This window comes from Hibiscus syriacus, unplaced genomic scaffold (genome assembly GCF_006381635.1).
Source record: "Hibiscus syriacus cultivar Baekdansim isolate YM2019G1 unplaced genomic scaffold, ASM638163v2 tig00111311_pilon, whole genome shotgun sequence".
In the NCBI taxonomy this organism is placed as follows: Eukaryota; Viridiplantae; Streptophyta; class Magnoliopsida; order Malvales; family Malvaceae; genus Hibiscus; species Hibiscus syriacus.
This window is the reverse complement of record NW_024063054.1, coordinates 2,121,829-2,140,300: the sequence shown is the minus strand read 5'-3', so window position 1 is coordinate 2,140,300 and position 18,472 is coordinate 2,121,829. Positions and strand designations below refer to the sequence as shown.

The window sequence follows — 18,472 nt, the reverse complement described above, 5'->3', positions numbered from 1 at the left end:
AATGATGTTTTATAGGGTAAATTATGTGTTTAATACCTAAACTATCAATTTTGTGTTTTAGTATCTAAACTTTTAATTTTTTTCAAAATCATACCTAACATTTAGTTTTTATTTTATTTTAGTATCTCGAAGTTAAAAAATTTAATGACATGTATTTTATATGGGTAAATTCATCATACATCACTCAACTATTTTCTCACTCCTATTTTGGTACTAAAATTGAAAAGTTTCAATTTAACTACTCAACTTTCAAATTGCTCTTATTTCAATCACTCTAATTTATTATGTTATTAATTTTCGTGACATGACATTTTTTTATTATTTTTTATCATTATACAATTAAAAAAATAAAGTTAGAGAGATTAAATTAAGAGTAATTTGAAAGTTAAGTAATTAAATTAAAAAAAATAAACTTTAGTGACCAAAATAGGAGTGAGAAGATAGTTGAGTGATAAAATAATGAAGTTTACACTTAAAAAAGATTTTCATGTGCAAATCACCCGTTAAGTTTTTAACGGTGAGGTACTGAAACTAAAACGAAACAAAAACTAAACGTTATATATGATTCTGAAAAAATTGAAAGTTAAATACTAAAATTGACAAAAACTGATAATTTAGATATTAAACAGATAATTTACCCTTTTTATAATATGATTTATAATAATAAGATAATTATATATGTGGTAGGTAATTTATTTTTCATTTGAACGATTAATCATTAATGTTTGATATTCAGGATGTAAGAGAATGTTGTGAATTAAAATAGATTTAAAAGTAATCGAAGATTATATTCGTTATCTATCATTAAACTTTCTATATTGATCTTTTTACAGGTTGATGGTAACAATATCTCATTTATTTTGATTTGAATGAAAAATTGAAGTTATGAATTTAATAAATTTTATAAATTTAATCTTACTTAAAGTTTATAATCGACCGAAAATTCTTTGAAAATGATCTTGGTAGGTAGCGTAGGTGGGAAAATGGTATCCTCGAAGGAGCTATATCTCTGTCTCCCCGTAGGAAATATAATACTAATTCATTGCAAATTTTGATATAATTGTGAATACAATACAAACATTGGAATTGTATGTTTTCTATAAAAATAAAAAAAATAGGATAAATTAGAGTTTTATTAGGATAAGAGAGCATATTTTCACGGGAGCAGGAAATCTCAAATTTGTTACGTGGGCCGCCGCCTCATCCTTTGGGCGTCTAAACCTTAATTGTAAATATTAAAAAGGATAGAGGGACATTATAGACAATTGATTGACCTAAGAAACATGCGCATTACACACTTCGTGTAAGATAACACTTGAGTACGTTTCGAATTATGCTTCCCGGTTTCAAGCTGCTCAGTCACAACAGGTTTCTCTTTTCCCGCTTCTTTTTTCTCCTCCCAAAACGAGTATTACTCTGCAAGTCTACCATTTCTCTTCAGTTCTCACAATATTCTCGTTCAAAATCGCCGAGCAAAACCGAAAATCCAGCGCTCTTTAATTATCAGGTGAAAGGTGACTCGTTAGAAATGATGTTTCTCTCAGTTTCAATTTATTCTCGAATTGGATGTCTTTCTCAAATGTTATTTCACGTTTTCTTATAGATCTAAGTATAAATATACTGCGAATTTATGGCGCCGCTTTCTCATTGTTCGTGTTTTTGGATTTCAAGTTTCTCGCGGACTTCATACTTTTGACCTTTCTTTAGCTGTTTGGATTCAAATTTATGCTACTGTTTTTTTAATATATTGTTGACGGTGAATCTTGTGATTGGAAAATTTGAGGGTTGGATGATTTTCGTTTAATATATTTTTCTTGTTGTAGAATGGGATCATCGATTTTGTGCTAAATATGTATTATTATTTTTATGATTTCCTTTGAGATCTGATGATTTGGTGTCTCTTCCTTTACTTTAGTATTTGTTTGGTTGGTGGGAAACAACAAAATCGGAGAGAAAAAAAACGGTTAAAAACTTGGCATCTCATGAGAAAGTAGAGAGATCTCCTAAGATTATATCTCGGACTGACTTGAACTATGATTTTGCGTTTTGCATTTCCCCAATAACGAAACAGTGTTTTATAAGTGTACATTTCTCTATTTGTTTCTTCTTTTAAACTTCAACGGTTCTCTCAACAGGTTGCTTCTAGCAGCAGTGTCTGAAATGTGCATTTCAAGATAAAATTGTGAGAAGGAAAGTAGACGTGAGGCAAAGCTTACGAGAAGCAAGTAGGAGAAAATACCAATTCCTTAAGCTTCATATTCCTTTTATTGAACCATTTTGCCTCTTTCTTGCTCCAAGAGTTCGTTCTTAATAACTTGTTATTTGCAATTTTTGTTGCTAGCATGGCCTGCTTAGCATAAGTATGCGGTGGTACTTAATAGTTAATATTACTTGATTAGTTTTGCAATTCTATTCAATTATTATCTCGAGTAGTTATTTTCAAGTTACTGCAATTTGTTGGTGTTGTTTTCGCGGAATGTCTTAGTTATTAATTTTACACTTTTGAATAGATTTTTACTTATATAGAGCAAAATTAATAGCAGTGAACTGGTATTCTAGTTACTGCATTACTATTCCGGTAACTTATTGCAGCTCAAATAGCAGCTCTGGGATATTTAGTGTTTGATGCCCAGAAAATTATTTTTCAGGATCGAATGACTGACTGTCGAAGTTTTGGCAGCAATTTTCGTCCATCCAGCCAATCTAGAAAGATTTCAATTGGAGTTCTGGTAGACTCCTTAGCTAACAGAAAACCTGGAGGCAACAAGGAAGATCAGGATAAACACCCAAATGCAGAAAGAAACAAACCTAGCGTTGGAATTTCCACAGGGGGAAATGACAAAGGGGATGCAGTCAGAACATCCAAGGGGAATCAAACTGAAGATAATATGCAGGTTAAATCTCCATGGATTACTCCTAGATCCTTGAATAGAGAAACTCTCTCTCCAGAGACTGCCTCTTTACCAAAAGAAGCGTCCAGCCCCAGAGAGAAGAAATTGAATACAGTGAAGGATGTTCCAGAAATAAATTCATTTTCGTTTTCTCAAAACCAAAACTTTAGTGCACATAATGTTGGTACCGAGCAAAAAAAGGTTGATGGCCTCATTACTGGCCTAACCTACAAAAGGAAAGACAGGAAGGATGACAACTCACAGAGGGCGGAGGAGTTCAATTGTGCAAATCAATGGAAAGATAAAGTGGAGTTAGAGAAAAAGGCAGGTAAAACAGAAAACATACAAACTGAAACTTTGAAAAAGAAGCTGCATGAGTTGTTCGCAACTGTTTCTTCACCAAAAAGTCTGCAATCTAGTTTACAGTCTCATAAGGTCGGTTCCAATAATTCAAAACAAAAGAGAAGTGCTGATCATGTGGGAGAAACAGCTATAGAGCACAGACAAAATTCAGTTGATGCAGAAATTGTTGCAGACAATCCTGATAAGACTGTTAAGAAACCCGCAACCCATTCCTTGATCCAAAAGCGAGCTCCAGCAAAAGTGCAGCTTGCTAACTCTAAAATCAATTTATCCTCCAAGCAGAAATACGGAGATAGCATCTTCTCTTTTGGAGAAGGAAGATCTGCAAAGCTAGATGGTGCTGTCAATTATGGCTCATTATTGCCCAGGCAAAAGAAAAATGAGAAGAAAAGTTCTAAAATAGATCCACGTCAGATCAGTTCTCCTGAAGAGGAGAATGCAGATGAGATTGAAAGTCTTCCTGACTCTTCTAGTGAGAAAGGAGGGGAAAACTTGGAGAAGGTTCAAGAAAAGGACTCTTTTCATTCTCCAATGCGAAATGAGACAAATGAGCAGGTGAATTTTGACAATCCAACATCACCAGGAAAATGGGATAAACAAGAAGATGATGGCAATATATCCCCGAGGAATTTTGTGCATGCACAAGATGATTTCCAAAGTCCAACTTTCAGGTTCAATACGCCTATTTTAAATACTTCTTCATGCCCAACACCAAAAACTGTAGAGATAGAGCGAGGTACTTGTAGTCCTGTACCCATTGAGAGAGGATTTTCCATAAGAAATATCAGGACTTTCAGGACTTTCCAAACTTCAGGACCTGCAAGCACTAAATCCAATGCAGAAACTCAGTCATCTGTATCCTTAACTATTTTTCAGGATTCTAAAACGGGACTTGAATAATGTCTAAACTTGAGCATTATATTTTCTGCGTTTGCCCTTCCTTATTGAGGTCCAGGAAGATACAGAGAAGCATACAGCTTCTTCACTCAGGATTCGAATGCCTGGTAAGGAAACAATTGATGCAGTAAATGAGCATTCTGAACCATCATCATCAGCATCAGAAGAGCAGTTCTCTGAAACCTTCATAGAAGGATCACCCATTATTAATAGATATGATTGTAAGTACATAAAATGCTCTTCTGAAACAGAAAATATGCATTCCTCCTAACTTTTATTAGGATATGATTTACCAGTAGTTACTTCTAAATAACCATTTTTCCTTAAAAAAATCAATTAATGGGATGAGAAGAGTTCGTATTTGCCTTTCCAGCTCACGTTGTGCATTCTACCTGATTTATTACTGCCGACAGATTCATTATCAATGGTTGTCTTTTCCAGAAGTAGAAAGATTGGAAAGTTGCAGTTTAATTTTTTTTCTCTTGAGCTTCTTTATGGTTGGACAGTTTGTATTCTCTTTAGGGAAACTGTTCAGAACAAAAATCATATCATAAAACCACTTACCCCTTGGGATTGTTCTTAGTTATTCTAATATCGTACCATGAATGATGTAACTATTAAATTCACGGTAACTTATCCTTCGGAGAAGAATTCTCGGTAATTTGTCTCACGAGGCTGTTGCTCCAAGTTTTGTTAGTCTTCTTGGCTGTGTTTCTCAATTTGCATGCCAACCTTGTGTGTATTGCGTAAATGTTATGCATCAGCACAGATTTTTAATTTTTCTTCTTAATGGATGCTCCTTTGGTTCTTTATCTGATGATTTTGTCAAGGTCACAGAGAAAATCTGATCTCACCAGAGACTGTTATTTCTGAGAAATCAAATTTTGAGCATTGCCCAATCAAGTGGTTTCGGAAGGAAGATGTCAAACTTAGTGAATTCAGTCCCACGTCACCCTCCCAAAAAGGCACAACTTCTTAACACTTGAACACCTAGTGCTCTTCTTATCCTCCCATCAGTTTCTTTCTAAAGAAGTTTCTTCCCTATTTTTCTTCAGAACGGGCAGGAACTGGAGAAAGTTATGGGTTCCAGGAACCCTTGGAAGAGGACCAAGAAGATGAACTGACAAGGTCCTTATTAATATATAAACAAAGATAAGGAAATACCTGCTGTTTCTATCTGTGGACTATCTTTATTGAGTTTAGTTTTGTTTGGTTATGTTTCAGGGCTATTACGTTGCTTGTTTTGGCTTTAGAGTCATTTAAACGCAAAATGGACTCAGCCACTAGAAAGAAGTCCTCTGAGATTTTGATGTCCATTTCTGAGGAGATGAAGTCAATGTTGCTGAAGGCTGAGTCTCAGATCGAATCTGATGTGTATGTATTTAAAACGTGAGGCTTTGCTGACCCATTATATCGATACTTAAGCTTTGGTTTTCATACTCTTTCAGGGGGAAGTTGACTAGTCTCAGTAAAAAAAAAGGAAACGTCTGGAAACAAGATTGCAAGGTGACAATTTTTTTTCCAACCGATTAGCTTGATAGACTTCAATAAGATGCAATTGGTTCCTAATTACATAATAAAAGTGATTATATGTATTAGTTTTTACCAATCCTGACATTATAGATTAAGAGCCTCAACTGCCTTTCTACTTGTAGTTCACTGGTATGGCACAATGAGCTACATTGAGCCTTGGTGCTTGTATGTCTATTTTAGCAGCACATGTATGCTTGAATGGACTAAGCATCACATGCAAGTTTTGTCTCAGAGGCATGTTGTTAACATGTAGTTAGTTATGATATATTAGCCATCTTACTAATGATTTTACCAAAAGGCATGTGTGGGTGTTATTATCATAAACTTGAGACTTAAGTGCTATCAGTCTTAGGGGTTCCCTGCGCTTAAACTTTTATATTAGTAAAGTAACTGTCAAGGAGGCCTTGATGATTTGTCTTATTTTCTCACAGAGCAACAAGAGCAGTTGAAGCTGAGACTTGAAAAGTTCAAGGAGGACATTCATCATCATCTCTTGGATTGCAATAGTATACTTGAAGGGAAGGAATCTCACCAAAATGAACTAAAGGGAATCATGAAGAAACAAAGTATGACAACCATTTATTTTGAATAAGTTCCTTAACTGTGACTGCATTATTGCATCTTGTTTTCGTAGATGTTTCCTTTAGTTTAGGAAAAATTGTGATTCCATTTGCTTCATAAGGAGAGACATCTGGGATTCATTGGGTTATTGATTGATTTTCAATGCATGGCACATAAATTACTTTTTTGCCATAGATTTTCTTGGATACGACAACATCTATGTTATTGTGATGCATCCCTGTTATGAACATTGGACTAAAGGAAATTTAGACTTAAGAAATACTGTGGTGTTCTAGGTCAATCCCATTTAGCAGTTGCACTTTGAAAATGAAAATTCTGGCATTAGTGATTGCATTCACGAATATAGTATTTATGACTTTCACTTCCATATTCTAATATTCTATAATTATTTATTAGAGGCTGAAAAATTTAAAATTGTTGCATTGCAAAAATAAACCACTAACTTAAAATTCAGAAGCAGCAAAGTGATAATTCTTTTGGAAATTAGACTGCGACGTATAGATATGGAATTATGTTTTGGCAGTCTTTTATTCACGTTTGTAGCTAGTATTATGATTAAACATATTTTGTGTATTTTGAATGCCTGCTGTGTCTCGTATTACAGAAGTTTCACACCAGAAGCTTCTCATGCATGTGGAAGAAACAGCTAAAGTCCAACTTAATAATGCTGAAACAAGAATCACAGCTGTCCATGAGGCAAGTTTGATGTTTCTGTTTATGTTAGTGGTAGCTTTTCCCCAATGGGCACCATGTGTCATCCACAGATCATGTAGGGCACCTACTATCCAAATGCTTGGTTCTGGAAAACATGTCAATACAGTTACCAAACCTTGATGAGTAGGTTTATATATATGAATTCGGTGCCACCAGACCATAGGATTTGTGCGATCACGGAAATCTATGCTATTGGGTGTGCAGTGTGCTTTTATGGAATTCTATCACCAAGTACTGCTCTATGAAAAAGACCATGATGATTAACAAGTTTATGCTCTGGGATCCTTCAGTTGCTACCTGGTTTATGTTTAAGTCCTCATACTTTAGGATATCATCATAGACCATTCATTTTAGCATTCAAATTCTTCATTATAATCTATAACTCTATGTTTTATATCCTGAATGACATGCACGTTTATAATCCTGATTTAATGCAGTCGGTAAGGGAAAAGATGCTGCAGCTGAAACAAGTAATTACCGAGTGCTTGACTGATATGTACTGAACCGATAGAGGCATGAAGATGGACTTGACATCCCTAAGAAGTAAGAACTAAGAAGATTTGACTTAGAAAATTTTGCATGTCCAAATATCTTCCTAACACCTTATTCTACTTAGCTATTGATTATTTACTTTCGTCCAATAGAACCTTATCTGTAATAGTGAATGTCAACTCTTCGTTTGAGTGGCCTGCACTTTCCGGTCTTGATGTGCATGGTTCTCGAGTAGTGTTATAGATTTTAGTCTTATAAATGTCAGAATGTAAAGAATCTCTTTGATTGCAGATAACTAGATATATGGCCCGCAATGATAAGACTTTTTAAGATATCATTGGGTGCATAAAGCATTCGGGAGATTCCGATTAAAATACGTCATGTCTGTGTACTAATACTTTGTTGGCTTTTTTTATATCTGAGATGGTTCCACTGGTATATTCTGACCAAGATTGGTCGGTCGGTTTATCTTCTTATTTCTTCGTAAATGAAGGAAAATGATTGTGCAATTTTCTTTGTTATTTTCCACTGCATATTTGCATACATTTGCTGGGAGCGATAATCCCAGAAAACGTATTTATGGTGTTCAATTATTTAAATTATTAAGCATATTTATGTCCAGGGAGTTGGTTTCTTAATGTTTATCTAGTCTTTATGGACCACAATCAAAGCGAGAGACGTCTTCAGTTTCCTCTTTTTTCTGCCCTTATTCCACCACTCCTTTATCTACGCCCCACTATCCGCTGTTGGGTGTGATATAGCGAAACTAGTTTACCGTTGTGGTATTTTTCATCAGCATGGGAATTGGGACCAAAGAGAAAAAGAAAAGCAAAGAAAGAAACAAGGGCCAATAAGCTGTCTTGTTTAGGTTGAACAACTAATAAAAGAGAGACTTAGGGGAGGAAATTTCTGGTGTTTCTCAGGCAGACACGCCAGTGTTGAAAACGAAAGACTCTGGAATTTGGAGCGTATTTGAAAATATGGGATTAGGTTCTCCAATTGAAAAACATTTAATGGTTTGTTGAGTTTTAGGGCTTCCATTATAGTCACCATTGTCGTGGTGGCCTCCCTCGCTCCTTAGCACTGTCGCCTTCTGTCTGGTTATCCTCCAGAGAATTGGTCACAATTTTGTTTCATCCACCTTGCTGATTGCCACCTGCAAGAAGAATATCTCAACCTAAAGATAAAAAATCTGAAACTTTTTGTCTTGGTCCCTCTATTATGCATGAAGTTTAAATTTGGTTCTATACTTTAATTTAACACTTAATTAATGATTTCCCTTCAAAGTATATTCGTTTTTCAACTTTTTTGCCCTAAAGTATTTTTTCTCAACTCACTCTTTAAAGCTTTTTTATGGTTAAACTACAATATTTTATGTGATAGAAATATCTCAAGAACAAAACTATTAACAATCAAAATTAATTAAAAGAATTGATTTAATTTAGTTTTTCAATTTAGTGATCTAATAAATTCAAAATTTCAGTTTAAAAGTTTAACAGGATAAAAAAGTGTACAGACTTGATTAATTTTTGCAAAAATTTGAGAACTGCAGGAACCTTTAAGCAAAAAAATATAAAGAATAATCTTAAACGTTGAGTATAGTAGAAGGAGTGAAGTGCAATTTTAAGCAAAAGAAAAGAAGTACAGAGGCAAGAAAGAAAAGGGGCACATGAAGTACAAGGTTGATCACGTGAAGTGGACGCTTTTTTCTTCAAAAATGGGCCTGGTATTGCAAGGGTAAGTGAGTAGTTAAATGGGTAGTCCACGTGGGAATGTGGGTAGTCCACGTGGGAATGTAGGTAGTCCCCCCAAGTCCACGTGAGGGAGTGTCTTAGATTCCTTGGTCTTTTACTCTTTTGTCTTCCTCTCGTTTTTTGAACATTCACTTTCAAGGTAAAAACGATCCCCACTATCCCACGCTTATTCTCAACTCATCTTACCATTTTGGTTAGCTAATACAATTATTATTCCTTTGAATACAGGAACATATTAAAAATTTAAGTGAGGAGTACGATTCTAGGAAAAAGATTATAGTAAAAATATTAAGGGTATCAAAATATGATAAAATATTTAAATTATATAAAAATTTAAAATTTTTAAGTAGAGTTGCATTCTAACCTCTTTTCAATCTATTCCTACTTTTAACCTTACGTAGTTATGATTTTAATTAAATTAATGATTATAAATACTGAATTGAATGATTAATTTAATGAAATAAATTTAAACCAAGCTCAAAAATATTAAAGTTTTAAAGTTTTCATCACATATATTATAAAGGGTAAACTACACGGGTGACCACTCAACTATGGTCAAAATTTATTTTGACCACTCAACTATTTAAATGTTTCAATCAAGCCACCTGTCGTTAACATTTAACAGAGGAGGTGATATGGCAGCTAAAGTATTTTGGTATAATTATACAATTGGTCCCTATAATTTATATATTATTTCAATTTGGTTCTAATTTAAATAAATTAAATTTAACCCTTGAATCAGGAGGTGCCACGTGTCATTGGTGATACATGTCATCATTCGATTGGTGAACTAAATTTATATTAATTTATTTTTTATTTAATAGATTTATTTTTCTCCAATTAGAGGGTGACACGTGTCTCCCTCTTGAAAGAAAATAAATCACATGATATTGGAGGAGATAGGGATACTAACTTTAGTCACTTGGCAAGAGTCAAACCATTGAGCCAAGAAATCTATTTGGTATGATTTGGACAAACAGATGATATATTTGTTGAACTATGTTTTATAATATTTTGATATAACAAATTAAGGCAAAATATTTTTGGACTTGATTGAATTTATTCAAAATTTTCAAAAATAATTCAAAGTCCATTAAACTAGAATTTGAGCACAAAATAATTTTTCTGGGTACATAGTACCAATACTGTTCTTACAATATCAATATTATATGAACAATACCGATATTGTTCAAATGACACCGATACCAAAGGTAAGAGAAGTATTGATACTCTCTAGGTAGTATCGATACTACCAAATGTTTTCCAAATTGATCAAATTCCAGAATGCAAAATAGGTATCGATACTACTTTACATAGTGGTATCGATACCATGAAGCATAGTATCGATACTGGTCAAGTCCAACGGTCTTTAACGACTAGTTTATTTAAATATTACAAAGGTAGTACCGATACTCATTAAAGGAGTACAGATACTCCCTGTCATGGGCAATTTTATTTTGCAGAAAATTAATCTCCAACAGCTCCAAAACATCCCCAAAGGCTAGAAACGGTCACAAACTCATTCCAACTTATAAAAACAAGTTGAGGACACTTGAAGAAGGTTAAGACCAACACCTATCCAAGCATTCATACACAAGAGAATAATTTTTCATTCTTATTTTCATTTCTCTTGTAAATATTAGTGTTTTAGTGAGCTTAATTTTTGTAAACACCTTCCTTTAAGAGGTTTTCTTGTTTACATCTTTTATTCCTTTTGTAAAGGGGATTGGTTCTAGCTTAGCCTTTGAAAATCTAGGGAGTTGTAAATGTAATCTCTTTGTCCTGGAAAAAGAAAGAACAAATTAGTGAATTTGTTAGAAAATGCTTAGTAATGAGCTAAGGTAGTGGATGCAGACTTGGTTGAGAAGTTGAACCATTATAAATCATTGTGCAAATTGTTTCATCTTTATACTCCTTACTCCCTAAACTCAGAAAGCCAATTTACCCCCTCTTGGCAAATTATTCGGTTGTTCAATTGAGCTTCATCGAAATCCCAAAAATATTTCTTGTATCTTAGTGGATAAATGCTTTACTCAAAATTAATAATATTTTATCATTATCGACACTTAAAAATATATTTTTAAAATATCTTAACTTAAAATATATTCAAATATTTTATTATTACATTAATATAAAAATATATATGTTATTCTTATCTTCACTTAAGAATTTATTTTATTCTTATTTTAAATTAAAATATATATTTTTATTCTTCAGTTAAAAGTTAAGATAATAATAAAATATAGTTTTATATTAAAATAAAAATAAAATATATTTAATAAGTTAAGAAAAAATAAAATATATTTTTTAAATTTAAGATATATTACAAAATATTATTGATTTTGAGTAAAACATTTACAGACTAAAATATAAGATATATATCATTTGTTGTCCAAAGTATACCAGATGGATGACTTGGCTTCTACTCTTCCAACAAAGTGACTAGAGTTTGAATCTCCATCTCCTCCACTACTATGTGATTTATTTTCTTTCAAGAGGGTCACACGTGAGACCCTCTGATTGGAGAAAAATAAATCTATTAAATAAAAAATAAATTAATATAAATTTAATCCACCAATCGAATGATGACATGTGTCATGACATGTTTCACCAATGACACGTGACACCTTTTGATTCGAGGGTTAAAGTTATTTTAATTTATTAAAATTAGGATCAAATTGAAAGAATATGTAAATTATAGGGACCAATTGTATAATTATACCAAAATATTTTAACTGCCACCTCACCTCCTCCGTTAAATGTTAACGCCAGGTGGCTTGATTGAAGCATTTAAATAGTTGGATGATTTGATTGATCAAATTGAAACATCGGTGGTCAAAATGATTTTTGATCATAGTTGAATGGTCACCTGTATAGTTTACCCTATTATAAATTCAACTCAAGCATATAAGATATAACTTTTTTTTTGAAGTCAATTCTTTTGATATATAGAGGAATAAGAATAAAATATATTCTTAGATTCTGGTCTAAAATTTTATTTGGATAGACCGTTGACTATGAGAACATTTTCACCAAATCAAGAAAGATAAAATGTAGACACTCTCTTTGTTGTCATGTTGAGTGTGGTGAAAACGTAATTCATCGCGTTCAAATGAATTAGGGGTGGTTTGAGAATATTTATGAAAGTAAATTTTCATCTAAAATTCTGTTTAAATCGCAAAAACATTCTCAAACAATTAATTTTCAATAAAAAAATTCACGTATGAAATGTGATTATTAACTCAAATCAAGGAGATAAAAAAATAGTGTTTTTGTGTTAGAGAAACTCGTTGGAAAAGCTCGTTTAGAGAAACATTCCCAAATGAAGCCATAAGTAAAAATCACAAAGCTTTTTTTTATTAAGGTAATGTGATTACAAAATAATATATGTTTTAAATACTCTCAACCATTTAACAATCAACGCTCAATCACCTTACTGTAACTGTGGTACTAGAATCTGTGACCTCTAGGAACAACGATTCCTTTAACCGCTAAAATAATTTGGTTCGTACAAAAAAAGACAAAAATTGCAAAGCTTGAATTGAAAGAAACACAACATTCAAGTATTTCAGCCTTATTTGAGAATAAAAGATTAATATATAATTTGATATTACATAATTTTATATATTATTAATAAATCAAATAATTACATCTATTAAAAAATTTAAAATTGCTTTATTAAAATAATAATATATTTATTATTCAATTCATCAATAATAAAAATTTACCACATCAGTATTATACTAATCCATGAAAGTTTCCCGGCCGATATCACACGCTGTCTACATAACTATTCATCAATAACGTATGTAAATAGGATTGAGGATAAACAAGTGTTTGTCTTAAAATTCAAATTTTTATTAGTTAATTATTTTATTAATTATATTTGATTTAAAATTTTATTTATATTTACTCTTAAACAAAATATTTGTATAACCAATATATATATATATATATATATTCAAAAATATTTCTAAATCTATTAATGTATTTTATAGCTATGCATGAAAATGGAAGAATTTGTAATATATAGAATTTTAGGGATAAAGAGGCATGACATAAAATACTACAATTTCAATTAGTGGTATTCATTTTTTGATTTTAACCAAATTAATTGAATGAATCGAAATATTTCGATTAATTTGGTCAGCTACCAAATTATTTGGGGGAAAATTAATATTTTTTAACATTCGATTAACGGTTAATTTAGTTTGAAATCGGTTAATTAATTAAATTAATCGAAATTATTAAATAGTTATTTTAATCACATCATACTCATTAAATTATCAATAATTAATTAATTTTTAATCCAAATAAAAAATACCTCTATAACTCTATTATATTCAAATTAATCTAATTAAAAAAACTTATAAAAAATATCGATTAATCCAGTTAACCTACCGAAATAATCGAACTTTGTTCAGTTTTTTTAATATTTTAAAAATTTTGATTCGGTTAACAATTAAAGAAAAATTTAAATTAATTAATGAAAATTTGGTTCAGTCGATGATCGAATTAATTGTTTGAACACCCGTGATTCCAAGAAATTATTTGATGGTCCTGACTCACCACAACATCTACTATCCCAGTGAATAAGAGCCATAAATTTTAAAACAACTTATAAATAATTACTCACTTATTATTTACATGTAAAAAAGAGGTGAAGATTCACATTAAAAAAAAATAAGATAAAGAAATACTATTGATTAGGATAATAAATGACATGAGCGAAATTCATCTAATAATTTTTTCCTGATTCCAGTGGTCCCAATACTGAGCTTGGTCGGTGGTGGGGGCAGTAAACGTGGCAGAACACCATTTATTTTAAAGATTACGCAAAGCTTCAATTTTTGTGGACGCAGCCCCATTTTCCATAAACTAGGAATCTTCTCTTCCCATCGCCAACCATCTTATCATATCACTTCCGTCTCATAATAATTCCCCCAAACATCTCCCTATTTTCATCAAAACCATTGAACATCCCAACCTCCGGTGCTTGATTAGATGCTCTTTCTCACTGTCGGTCTTCTTGTTCTTTTGACGGCTTAACTGCTGAACTTGTCGGTTTTTCTTTTAGATTATCAGTCACGTCAAATACTTCCTGATCATCCTTCAATTGGCAGAAAAACAGAAACTTGAATCACCTCCTCCGAGGATGACACATCACTTGCCTAATTTACCATCCACGTACGCGCGCGCGCACATATATATAGATGAACAGTGTGTTTTCAATGTGTTTCTTCTGATATTTCTTGTTTGCAGGTGTTATCCTGATGCGGCAGAGCTGGTGCGGGAAAATGGTCAAATTTTGATTCGAGGTTTATCGTCCAAGAAACCCGGAAAGAAGAACATAACTTGTCTGCAAACCGGGCACCAGGAGCTACGGTTGCATGAACTATACGAGGATGGTTACGATAAACAAGTTGTTGCTGCAAACAAATTCAACGTGCCCCAGCTAGAAGAGGAAGAAGAGATTGTTCCTCAGCAAACCATGAATAATGATAGGAAGGTGCCTCAATCTTGCTACAAGCAACAATCAAAGGAGAAAATCAAATCAAGGATTGACGAAGAAAGTGAAAAGGTGAGAAAATCCCTCGAGAAAGAGTGGGTTCCCGATGAACAATCCGAAGCCGCTCCGAGCAAAGGCTCAACGAGAAAGAGAAAACCAGAATCTCACAGCCTATCTGAAAGGGTAAGCTCAGCTAAAAAAATAATAATAAATTCAGGGTTTTGCAGTAAACAGAAATATTCGATTTCTGGGTTGCAGAGACGAAGAGAAAAAATCAACAAGAAGATGCGTGCCTTGCAAGAGCTCATACCCAACTGTAATAAGATGGATAAAGCTTCGGTTCTTGATGAGGCAATCGAGTACTTGAAAACCCTTCAGCTTCAAGTTCAGGTTAGAGCCTTTCGATATCATTCCTTGGATCACTAAATACAAAAAACATGGCTTAATAACAATGGGATCTTGCATCTAAACAGATGATGTCAATGGGAAGTAGTGGTGTTTATATGCCTCCGATGATGTTACCTGCTCCATCGATGCAACATATAAATGCACGGCCCTTGGTTGGTTGTTATTCTCCCATGGCTGTCGCAATGCAGATGGCACAGTTTCCATCGACATCTTCACTAATTCCGGCGATCAACCAAGCTAGACTCAACATGCTTGGCCTCTCTGGTCAGGTGCTATTAACGTCCATGCCGCCATTGCGATCACCTTTCGTATCGTTGGCTGCTGCGAGATTTCCCCAACTACCGGTCCAGACCCCCACCGTATCCCGAACCTCCGGCCCCGCTGTTACTTTGTCTAAATCGATGGAATGGAATCGGACACGTTAACTCAAGAAACATCTGCTGAAGACGAGAGTTAGCAAATCAGTTGTTAAAAGTCGATCGTCATGAAATTTGAAGTGAAAATAAAAATTGAAAGAAGAGATTGACATGTAAATAATTCGTGTAGGAGCCTATAATGGAGTATCCGGGGCTTGCGGATGGGAAGGAAGAGCTTTGAAAACTGAGAATCCGGGGGCTTCTTCGCTTGCTTACACACTGTTTGAAAATGGAGAATTTACAGCCATGGAATGACTAATTGAGAAGATCCCTATTTCAGCAAGATTAGTTTAAGCAAAAGACGTGTGATGATTTCAGATTAAGTGTTTCAATTCCCAAAAGAAACTAGTGGTTAATTTGCAGTAGGTTCCTTCTTTTATTCCATGTAGTTATGTATAAATAGTACACACCAAGACATACGAACTTCATTTTGTACTAGTTAAGACTGTTTTCTTTCCAACATAAGAGTTCACCATGTCTTGTTGGATATAGACAGTACATTGGGACAAAGTAGCAGTAAATTTTCAGCGAAATCCTTTTTAGATTTGATAATAGTTTTTCTTGAATCATTATTTTGTTAAAGACGTTAATAATAAAAAAAATATAAATAAATAAATAATATCTTATGATCACCTCATATTATTAAAAATTTAAGGTCAAAATTCAAGATTTGATTATGTTGATAAAAAGATTAAAGCACAAATTGATTTTATTAAAAATATATATGGTCATAACTTTTAAAATAAAAAAATGAAATAAGTGTTAATTATGATATTAACAATTAACGATAATAAAAATATTAAAATAAATCAATATGTTAAAACAATAAATACATATAATACTAAATAAAAAGTATATTGTTAAAAATATGTTTCTAATATAAAATAATTATTTTGGCTACTATTATTTTCTTTTTTGGAGTACTTTGGTCTCCAACATTTTACATTAGAGTAAAATAACTCATTGTTAAATGAAAATTGTTAACTGAATAATGGTCAATACTATTTATTGACATGAAAATACTTATATTTTTAAAGTGATGATGTATCACATAATCACTTTGGTTATGTGACACATGACATGTCATGGCTCGTGTACACTTGACATGTATCATGTAATCACTTTAGGCATGTGCCCCACGACATGTCATCACTCATATATATGATATGTGTCACGATATCACTTTGAACATATAGCACACATCATCGCTATTGTACATGTGACATGTGTCAAGTCAATACTTCAGTCACATATATCTTATCACGTTAGTGAAGAGCATTAATCACATTGAATCTATATTTTGATAAAATAAATTAAGACAAAAATATTTCTAGACTTGATTTAATTTGTTCAGAGTTTTTAAAAAAAAATCAAAATTCTTAAAACTAATTTCAACACAAAATGCTTTTCTAGGTAAGTAATATCGATATTACGCTTACAGTATCGATACTACATGGACATTATCGTTATTGTCCTTGAAGTATCGATGTCAAAGGAAAGAGAATACCAATACTATTATGGTAGTATCGATACTACCTATTGATTTTAAAGTTGTTCAAATTTCAAATTACAAAATTGGTACTGATACTTTAGGAGTATCGATACTACTTTGGTAGTATCGACACCACAAACTCTAGTATCAATACTGGTCAAGCCCAACAACCATTAATGGCTAGTTTATTTAAATATTATAAAGGAAGTGTCGATACTCTAAAAGACAATAGTGATACTCCATGTTATGAACAATTTTATTTTACAAAAAAAAAGTCACTAGCGGCTCAAAATCATCCCAACAGTTAAAAACATTCATAAATACATTCTAACTTATGAAAACAAATCAATGACATTTGAAAAAGTTTAAAACACCTATCCAAGCATTATAGGTCAAGAGAAAAGCCCTTTCACTCTTTATTTTTTCATTTTCTCTTGTACATAGGTTTTAGAGCTTAATCGCAAATCTTTAAGATTCTTTCTTGTGAGCTTAATTCTTATAAACACCTACCTTGTGGAGTTTTTCTTGTTTACATCCTTTTTCCTTTGTAAAGGGGAGTGATTCTAGTTTAACCCTTAAAAAATAGAAAATTTATAAAAATTACCCTTGAGCCTAGAAAAAAAGAACAAATTAATGAATGTGTTATAAATCTTTAGTGTGGAGCTAAGGTGGTGGATATAAACTTTGGTTGATAAAGTCGAACATCTTTGTGCAAATTTTACTATCTTTTTTCTTTCACACCCAAAAGTTTCAAAAGGTCAATTCACTCCCTCTTGGTCGTTTTTCGGTTGTTCATAAAGCCTTAATAATCCTAACAAAGCGTTACTCCACTAACAGTTTCTCTACTACTGTATTCAGAGATGGATGGAGGGGATGTTGGAGACAGTTGCACCCTTAGAATTTTTAATTTCTATATAATTTAAATATTTTTTTTATTTTCTTTAATTACTAATTTCTTATATTTTAAAATTTTATATACATCTTCTAGAATTTTAATATATTTTTAAAAGATTCTACCAAGTGGCAGATTTAAAAAAATTAGAACAAATGTTTAAAATTTTAATGTTTATGTATTTTTTTAACAAAATGGGTATTCAAATTTCGTTGTCTTTTATTTTTCCCTCAACACATTGAACTAAATTTAATAATTTATCTAAAATAGCGAATATGTACTATATCTGTCCTTGTTCTTGTCCCTAACCTAAAATCATTATTCCATCTTTACTACATTCACTTAGTAAGATTGAAGTACAAATCACATTATCCCAAAATGCCCCGTGATTAGGCATTGCCTAGGAGCCCAAGTGATTGACACATATAATCCATTTATGTTGAGGCAACCTGCTGGTGTTGGTTTCTAGTAACTTTGATTTTGGTGTTACAATGCGGCCCTTCAACTGGTAATCGACTCTTCTTGGGCC

General features: G+C 32.5%; 1 protein-coding gene and 1 pseudogene across 1 annotated transcript; both read left to right on the top strand.

Annotated features, from left to right (window-relative positions):
- Positions 1-721: 721 nt before the first annotated feature.
- LOC120158445 lies at positions 722-7,483 on the top strand (annotated as a pseudogene).
- Positions 7,484-14,119: 6,636 nt separating this feature from the next.
- On the top strand, positions 14,120-15,939 carry LOC120158288 (transcription factor APG-like). The gene is made up of 4 exons (XM_039169162.1): positions 14,120-14,413; positions 14,489-14,918; positions 14,994-15,125; positions 15,209-15,939. Exons 1-4 carry the CDS (start codon positions 14,382-14,384, stop codon positions 15,566-15,568), a joined length of 954 nt encoding a protein of 317 aa, XP_039025093.1. The 5' UTR covers positions 14,120-14,381; the 3' UTR covers positions 15,569-15,939.
- Positions 15,940-18,472: the final 2,533 nt, after the last annotated feature.

Coding starts and splice junctions, on each gene's coding strand:
- LOC120158288 (XM_039169162.1), top strand. CDS start 14,382: ATGACACATCACTTGCCTAATTTACCATCCAC. Junction 14,414..14,488: donor TTGCCTAATTTACCATCCAC/GTACGCGCGCGC, acceptor TCTTGTTTGCAG/GTGTTATCCTGATGCGGCAG. Junction 14,919..14,993: donor CTCACAGCCTATCTGAAAGG/GTAAGCTCAGCT, acceptor TCTGGGTTGCAG/AGACGAAGAGAAAAAATCAA.